At 56.1% G+C, this 12,511-nt stretch overlaps 1 protein-coding gene across 1 annotated transcript in view; it reads left to right on the top strand.

Moving 5' to 3' along the window:
• The window catches only part of LOC114811266 (protein Dok-7), a 58,182-nt gene that overhangs the window by 18,638 nt on the left and 27,033 nt on the right, over positions 1–12,511 (top strand). Inside the window, exon 4 of the mRNA XM_039911982.1 lies at positions 260–876. Within this exon, the coding sequence (XP_039767916.1) occupies positions 260–876 (617 nt within the window). The remainder of the gene's footprint in view (positions 1–259; positions 877–12,511) is intronic.

Below are 12,511 nucleotides of genomic sequence, written 5' to 3'. Positions count from 1 at the left end.
ACCCGAGTCTCCACCCTCGACTCTCTCCCGGGCCTCCGCTGCCCGGCACGGGGGAGTGTGGAGCGGTAGCCGACGGCCTGCCGCCCGCTAGCCACTGGCCAGGCTGGGAATGGGATGGGTAGGCCTCAGTTGCACTCTCCCTCTCAAAATTGAGCGTAGTGGAGGCCGGGAAACTCTCCGGGTGCCATCCTGAGCGGGTAGGCCTCGCCGCTTCTCCTAAATACCACCGATCGAACGAACGAATGCGGTCCCTTTGCAGGAGACGACCGGAGCCTGTCCAGCTCGTCGTCGGACACCAGCCACTCGGACGCCGGGGGCCGGGCCCCGGCGTGGGCGGAGGCCGGGGGTCCGGCCGGGGGGACCCCGGAGGGCCCCGGGAGAGGGGCGCCGGCGGCGGCGGCCGGCGAGGAGGCCCGGGCCGGCCTCCTGCCGTTGAGATCCCCGCCGGACAGGCCGCTGCTGGAGTCCGGCCGGCAGGGCTCGCTGGACAGTGGCATCGCCACGGCCAGCCGCTCCTCCTACTCGGGCAGCTTCTCCTCCTGCCTGGGCAGCCTGGACTCGTGCCCCGGGCCCGTGGCCGCCTCGGGCCCGGGCCCGCTGGCCTCCCCGGGCCCCGACCCGGCCTTCTGCGGCTGCCCATCCCGCCCCGCCGGCGACTACCAGGTGCCCACCTCGGCTCGCCACCTCTACGACACCCCACGCCGGCTGCTGCCCGCCCAGGCCCCGGAGGGACCCCCGGAGGACCCCCCGGAGGACCCCTCCCGGACGACCCCCCGAGATCGCCCCTCCGGGCCGGGGGTCGTCGACCGGAGCCGTCCCCAACCCGGGACCCCGAGGACTCCGTTGGCGGCCTGTCCGGTCTGCGGCGGGCTCCAGGTAACCCCCCGACCCTGACCCGCGGGACCCCCTGACCCCGGGAGAGGTCACCCGGAGGAGAGACTCCAGACGACCGTCCCGTGGGGTGCGGACCGTCGGGGGATCCCCGGCGTGGCCCGGTCGGTTGCGAGGGGCGCCTCTCTCCCTCTGGAGGCGTGACCCACGTGCTGTTGTTTGGGGGACCCCCGAACCCCCCCACCCCCGCCCAGCCAGGGGAATCCATCCGGGCCCGGACTGGGGGGCCGGGGACGGGCAGAGCCCGCGTAATCAGATCGGAAACCGGCCCTGCCCCACGTGGGGCTCACAGGGTGGGAGAGCGGCGATCGTGCCCCTTTTCCCAGAAGAGGAAGTGATCGTTATGGTGTTTCTTAAGTGCCGACTCTGCGCTGAGCACCGTGCTAAACCCTGGGGTGGATACTAGATCATCGGGTCAATGGGGAGGGAGAGCAGCGACTGTGCCTCATTGCCAGGAAGAGGAAATGCTCACTGTGGTGTTTAAGGGCCTACTCTGTGCCAAGCATTTTACTAAGCGCTGGGATAGGTACCAGATCCTCAGGTCACCTGAAAGGGAGAGAGGCGACTGTGTTCCGTTGCCCAGAGCAGGAAATGATCACTGGGGTGTCTGTTAAGCTCCTACTCTGTGCCGAGCACTCTGTTAAGTACTGAGGTAGATGCGAGATCATCGGGTCAACGAGTCGAGAAGCGGCTTGGCTCCATGGAACGAGCCCGGGCTTGGGAGTCAGAGGTCGTGGATTCTAATCCCGGCTCCGCCACGTGTCTGCTGAGTGACCGTGGGCGAGTCACTTCACTTCTCTGGGCCTCAGTGACCTCATCTGGAAAACGGGGATTAAGACGGTGAGCCCCACGTGGGACACAGCGATTACCCTGTATCTACCCCAGCGCTTAGAACAGTGCTTGCCCCATAGTAAGCGCTTAACCAGTACCATCATTATTATCAAGGAAGGAAAGCAGCGACTGTGCCCCGTTGCCAAGAGGAGGAAATGCTCACTGTGGTGTTTGTTAAGGGCCTACTCTGTGCCAAGCACTTTGCTAAACATTAGGGTGGGTACAGAAATCAGCAGGTCACCTGAAAGGGAGAGTGGTGATTGTGCCCTGTGGCCCAGAGGAGGAAATAATCACTGTGGTGTTGGTTAACCTTAGAACGGTGCTCGGCACATAGTGAGCGCTTAATACCAACATTATTATTATTATTATTATTGTTATTAAGCTCCTACTCTGTGTCAAGAAATGTACTAAGCGCTGAAGTAGATACAAGATCATCATCTCAGACCCAATCCCTGTCCCACCTGGGGATCACAGTCTGAGGCCCGGGAAGGTGAGACGGCTCGCCCAAGGGGCAGAGCTGGGACTCAAATCTTGGCCTTTTGCCTCTCGGACGTGCGCTCTTTCCACTAGGCCTCCCTGCCTCCTCCTCCTGAGCGATTTCATTCATTCAATTGTATTTATTGAGCGCCTACTATGTGCAGAGCACTGTACTAACCACTTGATTTCTTCCTGGGGTCTTGCCGGGAGACGGGGCGGAGGGGGGCGTCCCCCGATATTTGCAGCGGGGAAGACCTCTCCCGGGGAGAGGATGGCGGAGCTGATGGAAGGAGTCCAGCGCTCGGGGCAAGGTGGGCGAGACGCTCGGGTAGCAGTTACCCAGTCGATCGTATTTATCGAGCGCTTCCCGTGTACCCAGCGCTGTACTAAGCGCTTGGGAGGGGACGGTGTTCGTTCAGTCGTATTTTCTGAGTGCTTAGCAGGTGGGCGGTGATGAGATGGAGAGCGGGTCAGGTGAGGGCGGTGAGCCGGCGGGGGAGATAATCGGGAAGGAGGGAGGCCGCAGGAGAGAGATGTGTTAGTCGCCGTCTGCGGGAAATGAGATCGGAGGGGTCAGAATTGAGGCTTCGGGGCTCCTCGGTGCTTCGTTTCAACAGACGTACCGGCCGGTATTGCATGTGTTTTATTTTCCGTGTGTGGGGGCCATACGTGGTGGCTCCGTGTGTGTGTATGTGTGAGCTTTGTGGTGAGAAGCAGCACGGCCTAGGAGGCTGGGAGTCGGAAGGACCTGGGTTCTAATCCCGGCTCCCCCCCCCCCCCCCCGCCTGCTCTGTGACCCTGGGCAAGTCACTTCGCTTCTCTGGGCCTCAGTGCCCTCCCTGGAAAATGGGGATGAAGACTGGGAGCCCCTCGCTGGACAGGGACTGTGTCCAACCCGATTAGCTTGTGTCTACCCAGCGCTTAGTACAGTGCCTGGCGCCTAGTAAGCGCTCAACAAATGCCATAAAGAAAAAAAACGGAGAAGGTGCCCCGGAGGGTGAAGTTCAACCTCGAGCACTCGCGTGGCTGAAAAGGGAGGTGTGGGATCCCCGGGGCCGGCCACGTGGGGTACACAAAAAATTGTCCTTGTTGTGTTGCTGTGCTTTAATGTCTGCAGTGCCTTTCTCTGCCTTCTCTTTCACCTCCTCGTCTCTCTTTCCCCGCGGAGCGTTTAAGTCGCCCCCTTCTCGGCTTCACCGCGCTCATCCGACCTCATTGGTTCTTTCATTGATTCGTATATATCGAGTGCTTACTGTGAGCTAAACACTGTACTAAGCACTTGGGGGAGCGCAAGAGAACAACAGACACACTCCCCTGCCCACAGGGAGCTCACTGACTCCCGTACTCAGCAGGCCGGAGCGGTGAGAAGCAGTGGAAAGAACCCGGGCGTGGGAGTCAGAGGTCGTGGGTTCTAATCCCGGCTCCGCACACAGTACGGAGTAATAATAACGTTATTATTATTATTAGCTGACGATTTGTTGGACCGGGTCCTTAAAACGCGTCCTCGGTCCCCGTCCGTCAGCTGTCCCGTTGCCCCGTCGTCTCCATCCTTCTCCCGTAGCCCTCCCAGCGTGGCTCTGTTAGGTGGGAGTCTGCTGGCCGCTCGCCAACACTACCGAAACGTCCCTCCTTGTCAGTCTGCATCCCGGGCCATTCGAAAAGATAAGATCTCCAAGTGCTTAGCACAGCGCTCCGTACCCTGTAAGCCTTAGTAAATACCATGGATCGATTGGATGATCCGCCCCGGCCCCGGCCTCCGGAGTTTTCCCGCCGCCTGTTCCGACGGGAAGAGGTCTGAGCTCCTCTGGCCGTCCCTGGTGCTTAGTACGGTGCTCTGTGCCCTGAAAGCGCTCAGTGAATACCATCGATTGATCGGTTGATCCGCCCCAGCCACGGCCTCCGGAATCTTCCCGGCTCGCAGGCCCTGACGCCGCTCCGTGGGGAAGACGTCTGACTTCCCCAACCCTCCCTGGCACGTAGTACAGTGCTCTGTACCGAGTAAACACTCAATAAGTACCACCGATTGATCGATTGGTCTGCCCCAGACACGGCCTCCAGAGTTTTTGCGGCTCATGGGCCCCGGCTCCTGCTCCGTGGGGAAGAGGTCTGGGTTCTCTGGCCCTTCTTGGTGCTTAATACAGTGCTCTGTACCCTGTAAGCACTCAGAAAGTACCACTGATCGACTGGGAGGTGATCTGTCTCCCCCGTCCCTCCCCGGGGCCGGGATCGGCTCCCAAGAACTCATGGAGACGTGTCGTGGGACCTCCGCTGGCCCTGAGGAACCCAAAACCCCTCAGAGCAGGCGGGGCCTTCTGCGGACAAGAGAGAAGCTTCTCCCGGTCTCCCGGCAGCGCTCGCCGCCTCAGCTCGCCGGTGGAGTACCAGTTAAGCGCTTTTTCATTCTAGGCACTGGGGTGGATACCTGGTCGGACCCAGTCCCTGTCCCACACGGGGCTCACTGTCTAAGGGATAACAGGTATTGAATCCCTCCCTTTTACCGATGAGGAAACTGAGGCCCAGAGGAGTTAAGTGACTCTCCTAAGGTCACGGGGCAGACGAGTGGCAGAGCGGGGATGAGAACCCAAGTCTAATACCTGATCCTTGCACCTTCCACTAGATCATGCTGCTTTTCAATAATAATATTCATTCACTCATTCAAAATCATATTTATTGAGCACTTACTGGGTACAGAGCACTGTACTAAGCGCTTGGGAAAGTACAGTATAACAATAAACAGTGACATTCCCTGCCCGTGATCAAAACTGTGGTATTTGTTCAGTGTTTACTATGTGCCAAGCACTGTACTAAGCCACTGTCCCACACGAGCCTCATAAGTGTAATAATGTTGGTATTTGTTTGTTAAGCACTTACTATGAGCAGAGCACTGTTCTAAACGCTGGGGTAGATACAGGGTCATCAGGTTGTCCCACCTGAGGCTCACAGTTAATCCCCATTTTACAGATGAGGTAACTGAGGCACAGAGAAGTGAAGCGACTTGCCCACAGTCACACAGCTGACCAGTGGCGGAGCCGGGAATCGAACCCGTGACCTCTGACTCCGAAGCCCAGGCTCTTTCCACTGAGCCACGCTGCTTCCCCGTGTAATGGGAGGGAGAACAGGAATTGAATCCCCATTTAACAGATGAGGGAATCAAGGCCCCGAGTTAAGTGCCTAAGGTCACACGGCAGAGAAGCAGCCTGGCCTAGTGGATGGAGCCCGGGCCTCGGAGTCAGAAGGCCCTGGGTTCCAATCCCAGCCTCGCCACTCGTCTGTTGTGTGGTCTGGGGCAAATCACTTATCTTCTCTGCGCCTCAGTTACCTCACCTGTAAAATAGGAATGAGTTCTGTGAGCCCCATGGGGGACACGGATTGGGTCCAACCTAATTAGTTTATATCTACTCTAGTGGTTAATACAGTGTCTGGCATATAGTATAGTAAGTGCTAAAAAAAACCCCAACACCACATTTTAAAAAAAGTGGCCGAGTCAGAATTAGAACCCATGTCTCATCCCTGATTGCCAGGCTCATGCTCTTTCTACTAGGCCAAGACACTTCTCAATAATACTAATAGTGATCTTGATTAGGGTGTTTGTTCAGACCTTACAGTGGGCTAAGCGCTAGATTAAGCCCTGGCGTAGTGGATAGAGCACGGGCCTGGGAGGCAGAAGATCATGGGTTCTAATCCTGGCTACGTCACTTGTCTGCTGTGTGACCTTGGGCAAAGTCACCTTACTTTTCTGTGCCTCGGTTCCCTCGCATAAAAGGGGATTGAGCCTGTGAGCCCCACGAAGGACAGGGACTGCGTCCGACCCGATTTTCCTGTACCCACCGGAGCACTTAGTACAGTACCTGGCACTTAGAAAGCGCTTACCAAACGTCACAGTGATTATTATCCTATACCAGATCACAGGGAGGACCGAGGTCCCGATCTCCATGGGGCTCCCGGTGTAAATGGATGGTTGTCTCGTTCAGCTCTGCCCAAGATCTGGGAGAGCTGGGTGGCCGGCCGGACCTCTGGGAGAGGGGGAAGGAGAGGCAGGATCACGATTTGGACGTGTCCCGAGGCACGAGGGGAGCAGAACCTCTCCACGATGTCACGTCACGTCTCCCTCGCGGGCCCGAGGGCCCCGCTTTGGGATCCCGGCGGTCCGGAGGGTCGGTGGCCGGCATTTGGCACATCCATCCGGAATTCCGGTTGGCCGGGGAGAGCGGGTGTAGCTCAGTAATGTCCATCCCCCGGGGGGGGACAAAGGACCTTCTGGTGGTGGGCGAGCCCCAGCAGACACACACACGGAGACACATCCGGCGTTAGTTTGTCGTGGACAGGCAATGTGTCCGTTCTTTTGTCGTATTATCGCCTCCCAAGTGCTTAGTACATCGCTTTGCACCCAGTAAGCGCTCCATAAATATGACTGACTAGAAGAAACAGAGGCTCTTAGCAGAGAGGGGGTTGGAAGGTCGGGGCACAGGAGACCTCTTTTAACCTTCCAGCCTCTCGCAGCCGGGGCGGCAGAGCCCCGCTCATCCCCGGGTTTCACGAGCTCGTTCGCCTCGCTGGCGGATCTTCATTTCTGAGATTTCAGATGCAGCGTCGAAACGCCTTCACCCGCAGCTCCCGTCCGCCGTAAGCCCGTTGGAGGTTTTTCCTTATTTTGTCGTCTTTGGATCTCTCGCTGTGTTTCTTTTCCGTCCTCGCCGCGCCGGTTGATTTGGGATGGACGCCGCGGCCGGCCTTTAAATATCGCCTTCTGTAACGTTACTGTCGCGTGACGCCTCGGATGCTCTTTATATTTTTTTTATTCTTCAGACGTTTGTAATACCTCCTTAGCTTGGAAATAAAATTTTCTTTTCCTACCACTTTGTCCCCAGTAATTGTGGTTTCTGCCAAGAGCTTGCTGTGTGCTGAGCGTCGTGCCGAGGGCCAGGGGTAGATACCGTAGGTGCGGATTGGACACGGTCTCTGTCTCGGGGGTGTGGGGGGGACACACGGTCTACGGGGGGGAGGGAGATGGGTATTTAATCCCCATTTTACAGGTGAGAAAACCGAGGCCCGGAGAAGGGGTCGCTCGAGGTCATACGGAAGGCAAGCGGCAGAGCTGGAATTACCATCCCCAGTCCTGGGCTCACTCCACGAGACCCCTCTAGGCTGTAAGCTCATTGTGGGCAGGGAAAATGTCTACCAGTTCTGTCCTCCTGGAGTCTCCTAAGCGCTGAGTACGACGCTCTGCCCATGATAAGCCCTCAATTCGTTGGCTTGATTGGCCACACCGCTTCTCCTTTTCTGTCCTTTTCCGCTTGGCCAATGTCCTTTGTCTGTCAATCAAACTATCAATCGTATTTATTGAGGGCTTACTGGGTGCAGAGCACTGTTCTAAGCGCTTGGGAGAGGATGATATAACAATAAACAGACATTCCCTGCCCACGACGAGCTTACAGTCTAGATGGGGAGGCAGGCGTTAATATGATAAATTGTGGATCTGTACATAGGCAGTGTGGGATTGGGAGTGGGGGGATGATTAAAGGAAGCAAGTCTGAGCGATACAGAGGGAGGGGGAGAAGAGGAGAGGAGGGCTTAGTCAGGGAGGGCCTCTTGGAGGAGATGGGCCTTTAATAAGGCTTTGAAGGAGGGGAGAGTCATTGTCTGGGGGATTTGAGGAGGGAGAACGTTCCGGGCAAGAGGCAGGATGCGGTCAAGAGGTCGGCGGTGAGATAGAGGAGATGGAGCTACAGAGAGGAGGTTGGCATTAGAGGAGTCAAGTGTGCGGGCTGGGTCGGAGTAGGAACGTAGCAAGGTGAGGTAGGAGGGGGCGAGGGGATGGACGGCTTTAAAGCGAGGAGACGGTGAAGAGTTTCTTCGCCCCGATCCTGGTCGTGTGAGCGTGTCCGAGATGGGGGCTGCTGGCCTCCTCTGTCTCTTTCGGTTGCAGCCGGGATTCAAGGCCGTTCAGGATCCGGCACCATTCTCCGCAGCGGGATCGGCAGGTCGGAGAAAAGCCTTGCCTCCAGTCCTGGGATCCGAGGCGGGTGTAACTTCTCCCCTACCCGGGGCCTCAGGTAATAATAGTAATTCTGGTATTTATTAAGCGCTCATTATGTGCCGGGCAATGTACTAAGCGCCGGGTTCATACAAGGTAATTGAGCTGGACACAGTCCCTGTCCCACACCGGGCTCACGGTCTTAATCTCCATTTTCCAGATGAGGGAACTGAGACCCAGAGAAGTGAAGTGACTTGCCCGAGGCCACACAGGACAAGGGGCAGGGATAGAATCCAGGTCCTTGTGACTGCCAGGCCCGCGCTTTCTGAGGGTTGGATCCTCTCGGACACGAGGCTAGCGGTGAGGCAGCCCCGTGACCTCGCGCTGAGTGAGTCTGGAGCGGAGGGAAGGGGCTGGCAAGGAAATGGTTTTCTGGATTCTTTCTGGAGCACTAGAATCCAGCTTCCGGAGCCCTTTCCTTAGCTGCCTCCTCTCCAAGCCCGGCTCCCCCACATTAAGGGATTTATAGCCCCCAGAGCCCCCACCTCTTGGTAGATATGATGGCTCGTACTCCTAAACTAGGCCTGGTGGCTTCAACACCAGCTGGACCTGGCAGAGTAATAGTAATGATGGTCTTTGTTAAGTTCTTACTATGTGCCAAGCGCTGTTCTAAGCTCTGGGGTAGATCCAAGATCATCAGGTTGGACACAGTCCCCTGTTCCCACATGAAGGTCGCACTCACACATGAAGTTCACACTCTTATGAGAAGCAGCGAGGCTCATTGGAAAGAGCTCGGGCTGGGGAGTCAGAGATCGTGGGTTCTGATCTCAGCTCCGTCATTTGTCAGCTGTGTGACTTGGGGCAAGTCACTTCACTTCTCTGGGTCTCAGTTCCCTCATCTGTAAAATGGGGACTGTGAGCCCCACGAGGGACAACCCGATTACCTCGTATCAACCCCAGCGCTTAGAACATTGCTCGACACATAGTGAGCGCTTCATAAATGCCATCATTATCATTATTATTGTTATCCTAATCCCTATTTTACAGATGAGGTAGCTGAGGCACAGAGAAGTTAAGTGATTTGCCCAAGATCACACAGTAGATAAGTGACAGAGCTGGGATTAGAACCCATGATCTCTGATTCCCAAGCCTGCGCTCTTCCCACTAGGCCATGCTGCTTCCCGAAGGAAACCCCAACCCCAGACACTCCGCTGAAAGAGCAGCCTAAATCTGGAAATTCTGGGAAGAAAGCGGATTGTGTAGTCTGAGCTCTGGCCCAGCTAAGGTCATTTCAGCAGCCTGGGCTCTGGATCGCCTGGGATCACCTCAGGGGCCCGGATTCTAGATCCATCCGGGGTCACCTCAGGGGCCCGGATTCTGGATTGATCCGGGGTCACCTCAGCGATCTAGGTTCTGGGCCGGCCGGGGTCACCTCGGCGGTCCGGACTCTGGAACGATCCAGGGTCACCTCGGAGGGCCGGGCTCTGGACTGGCCGGGATCACCTCAGCGGTCGTGATTCTGGCCCGCTCGGGGGTCACCTCAGCGGCCCGGATTCTGAAACAGTTGGGGTCACCTCAGTGGTCCAGATTCGGGAACCATCTGGGGTCACCTCAGAGCCCCAGGTTCTGGTCTGGATGGGGTCACCTCAGCAGCCTAGATTCTGGCCCGCTCAGGAGTCACCTCAGCAATCGGGGTTCTGGATCGCCCTAGTTTCTGGACCGGTTGGGGTCACCTCAGCGGTCCGGTCTCTGGAATGATCTGGGGTCACCGCAGTGGCCCAGATTCTGGCCCGATCCGGCGTCACCTCAGCAACCCTGATTCTGGTTTAATCTGCCTCAGCGAGCCAGGCTCTGGACTGGCCGGGGTCCCCTCAGCAGTCTGGACTCTGGAACGATCCGGGGTCACCTCAGGGGCCCAGGTTCTGGACTGGATGGGGTCACCTCAGCAGCCTGGATTCTGGCCCGCTCGGGGGTCGCCTCAGCCATCGGGGTTCTGGATCGATCCGGTGTCCCTTCAGCGACCTGGTTTCTGGACCGGTTGGGGCCACCTCAGCGGTCCGGTCTCTGGAATGATCTGGGGTCACCTCAGTGGCCCAGATTCTGGCCCGATCCGGGGTCACCTCAGCAGCCCCGGTTCTGGATCAATCCGATGTCCCCTCAGCGACCCAGGCTCTGGACCGGCCGGGGTCCCCTCAACCTTCCAGACTCCGGCACGATCCAGGGTCACCTCAGTGACCCGGGCTCTGGACCGGCTGGGGTCACCTGGAGCGGGCTGGGTGAGTGGTCAAATGACACTCTGAGCGCCTAGTTCCGCGGTCTGCCCTGGGCTGCTTCAGCCCCTTGGAGGTCTGCAGGGAGGAGGTGGGTGAGTTTACCAGACTCCTGCACCGGAAAACTTCCACAGGGCAGGGCGACGGGGGCCGACCTCTCACATCCGGTAGTCAGGGCAACCAGCCACCTGGAAAACGATGGCGGGTGGGGGTGGGTGTGCGGGTGTGCGTCCGCGAGTGGATATGTGTGTACATGTGCGGTCGTGCACGTGTGTCCATGTCTGTGGGGGTTGGCATATATATATATATTCAATAGTATTTATTGAGCGCTTACTATGTGCAGAGCACCGTACTAAGCGCTTGGAATGAACAAGTCGGTAACAGATAGAGACGGTCCCTGCCGTTTGTATATATATCTTCATTACCCTATTTATTTTGTTAATGAGATGTACATCGCCTTGATTCTATTTATTTGCTATTGTTTTAACGATATGTTCTTCCCCTTGATTCTATTTATTGCCCTTGTTCTTGTCCGTCCGTCTCCCCCGATTAGACCGTGAGCCCGTCAGAGGGCAGGGACTGTCTCTATCTGTTACCGATTTGTCCATTCCAAGCGCTTAGTACAGTGCTCTGCACATAGTAAGCGCTCAATAAATACTATTGAATGAATGAATGAATGAATTTGTGCCTGTGTGTATAGATATTTTTGAAAAAAAAGCTTTATGTTTGTGTCATCGCTATTGTAAATTTTGTTAAGTGCTTAGGATATAATAATAATACTAATGATAATTAGGGGATTGGTTAAGAGCTTACTATGGGCCAGGCACTGTACTAAACGCTGGGGTGGATACAAGCAGCGTGAGAAGCAGCGTGGCTCAGTAGAAGGAGCCCGGGCTTAGTACTCAGAGGTCATGGGTTCTAATCCCGGCTCCGCCGCTTGTCAGCTGTGTGACTTTGGGCAAGTCACTTCACTTCTCTGGGCCTCAGTTCCCTCATCTGGAAAATGGGAATGAAGACGGTGAGCTCCACGTGGGACAACCTGATCACCTTGTATCCTCCCCAGCACTTAGAACATAGTAAGCTCTTAACAAATACAAGTATTATTAATAATAAAAATACTAATGATGATTATGGTATCGGTTAAGAGCTTACTACAGGCCAGGCACTGTACTAAGCACTGGGGTGGATACAAACAAATTGGGTTGGATACAGTCCCAGTCCCACAGGGACAGTCTCAATCCCCATTTTTCCAGATGAGGTAACTGAGGCAGAGAGAAGTGAAGTGCCTTGCCCAAGTTTATGCAGCAGACAAGTGGCGGAGCTGGGATTAGAACCCATGACCTTCTGACTTCCAGTCCCGGGCTCTATTCACTGTGTACTAAGCACTCGGGTAGATGCAAAATAATCAAGTCGGACCCGGTCCCTGTCCCTCATGGGACTCACTGTCAAAATAAGAGGGAGCCGGATTTAATTTCCTTTTTACAGCTGAGAAAACTGAGGCACAGAGAAGACTTCTAAATTGTAAACTCCCTGTGGGCAGGGAATGTGTCTGTTACGTTGTTAGAGAAGCGGCGTGGCTCAGTGGAAAGAGCGCGGGCTTGGGAGCCAAAGGTCACGGGTTCTAATCCCGACTCCGCCGTTAGTCAGCTGTGTGACCTTGGGCAAGTCACTTAACTTCTCTGTGCCTCAGTCACCTCATCTCTCAAATGGGGATTAAAACTGTGAGCCCCATGTGGGACAACCTGATCACCTTGTATCCCCCAGCGCTTAGAACAGTGCTTTGCACATAGTAAGCGCTTAACAAATACCACAATTTTATTTTATTTACGGTACTCTCCCAAGCGCTTACTAAAGTGCCCTGCACACAGTAAGTACTCAAAAAATACGATCGACTGACAAGAGACTTGCCTAAATTCACACAGCAGGCATGAGGCAGAGCCGGGATTAGAACCCAGGTCCTCCACCTCCCAGACCTGTGCTCTTCCCTCTGGGACGTGCCGCCTCTCTATTACTGTTATTTCCACGGCTGGTGGTTTCACATATTTTTTAGTTTTAGTGACCAAGTTGG

Source organism: Ornithorhynchus anatinus, chromosome 4, assembly GCF_004115215.2.
Source record: "Ornithorhynchus anatinus isolate Pmale09 chromosome 4, mOrnAna1.pri.v4, whole genome shotgun sequence".
NCBI classification, from domain to species: Eukaryota; Metazoa; Chordata; class Mammalia; order Monotremata; family Ornithorhynchidae; genus Ornithorhynchus; species Ornithorhynchus anatinus.
The sequence above is the reverse complement of the archived record's forward strand: the minus strand, read 5'-3'. Positions and strand labels throughout refer to the sequence as shown.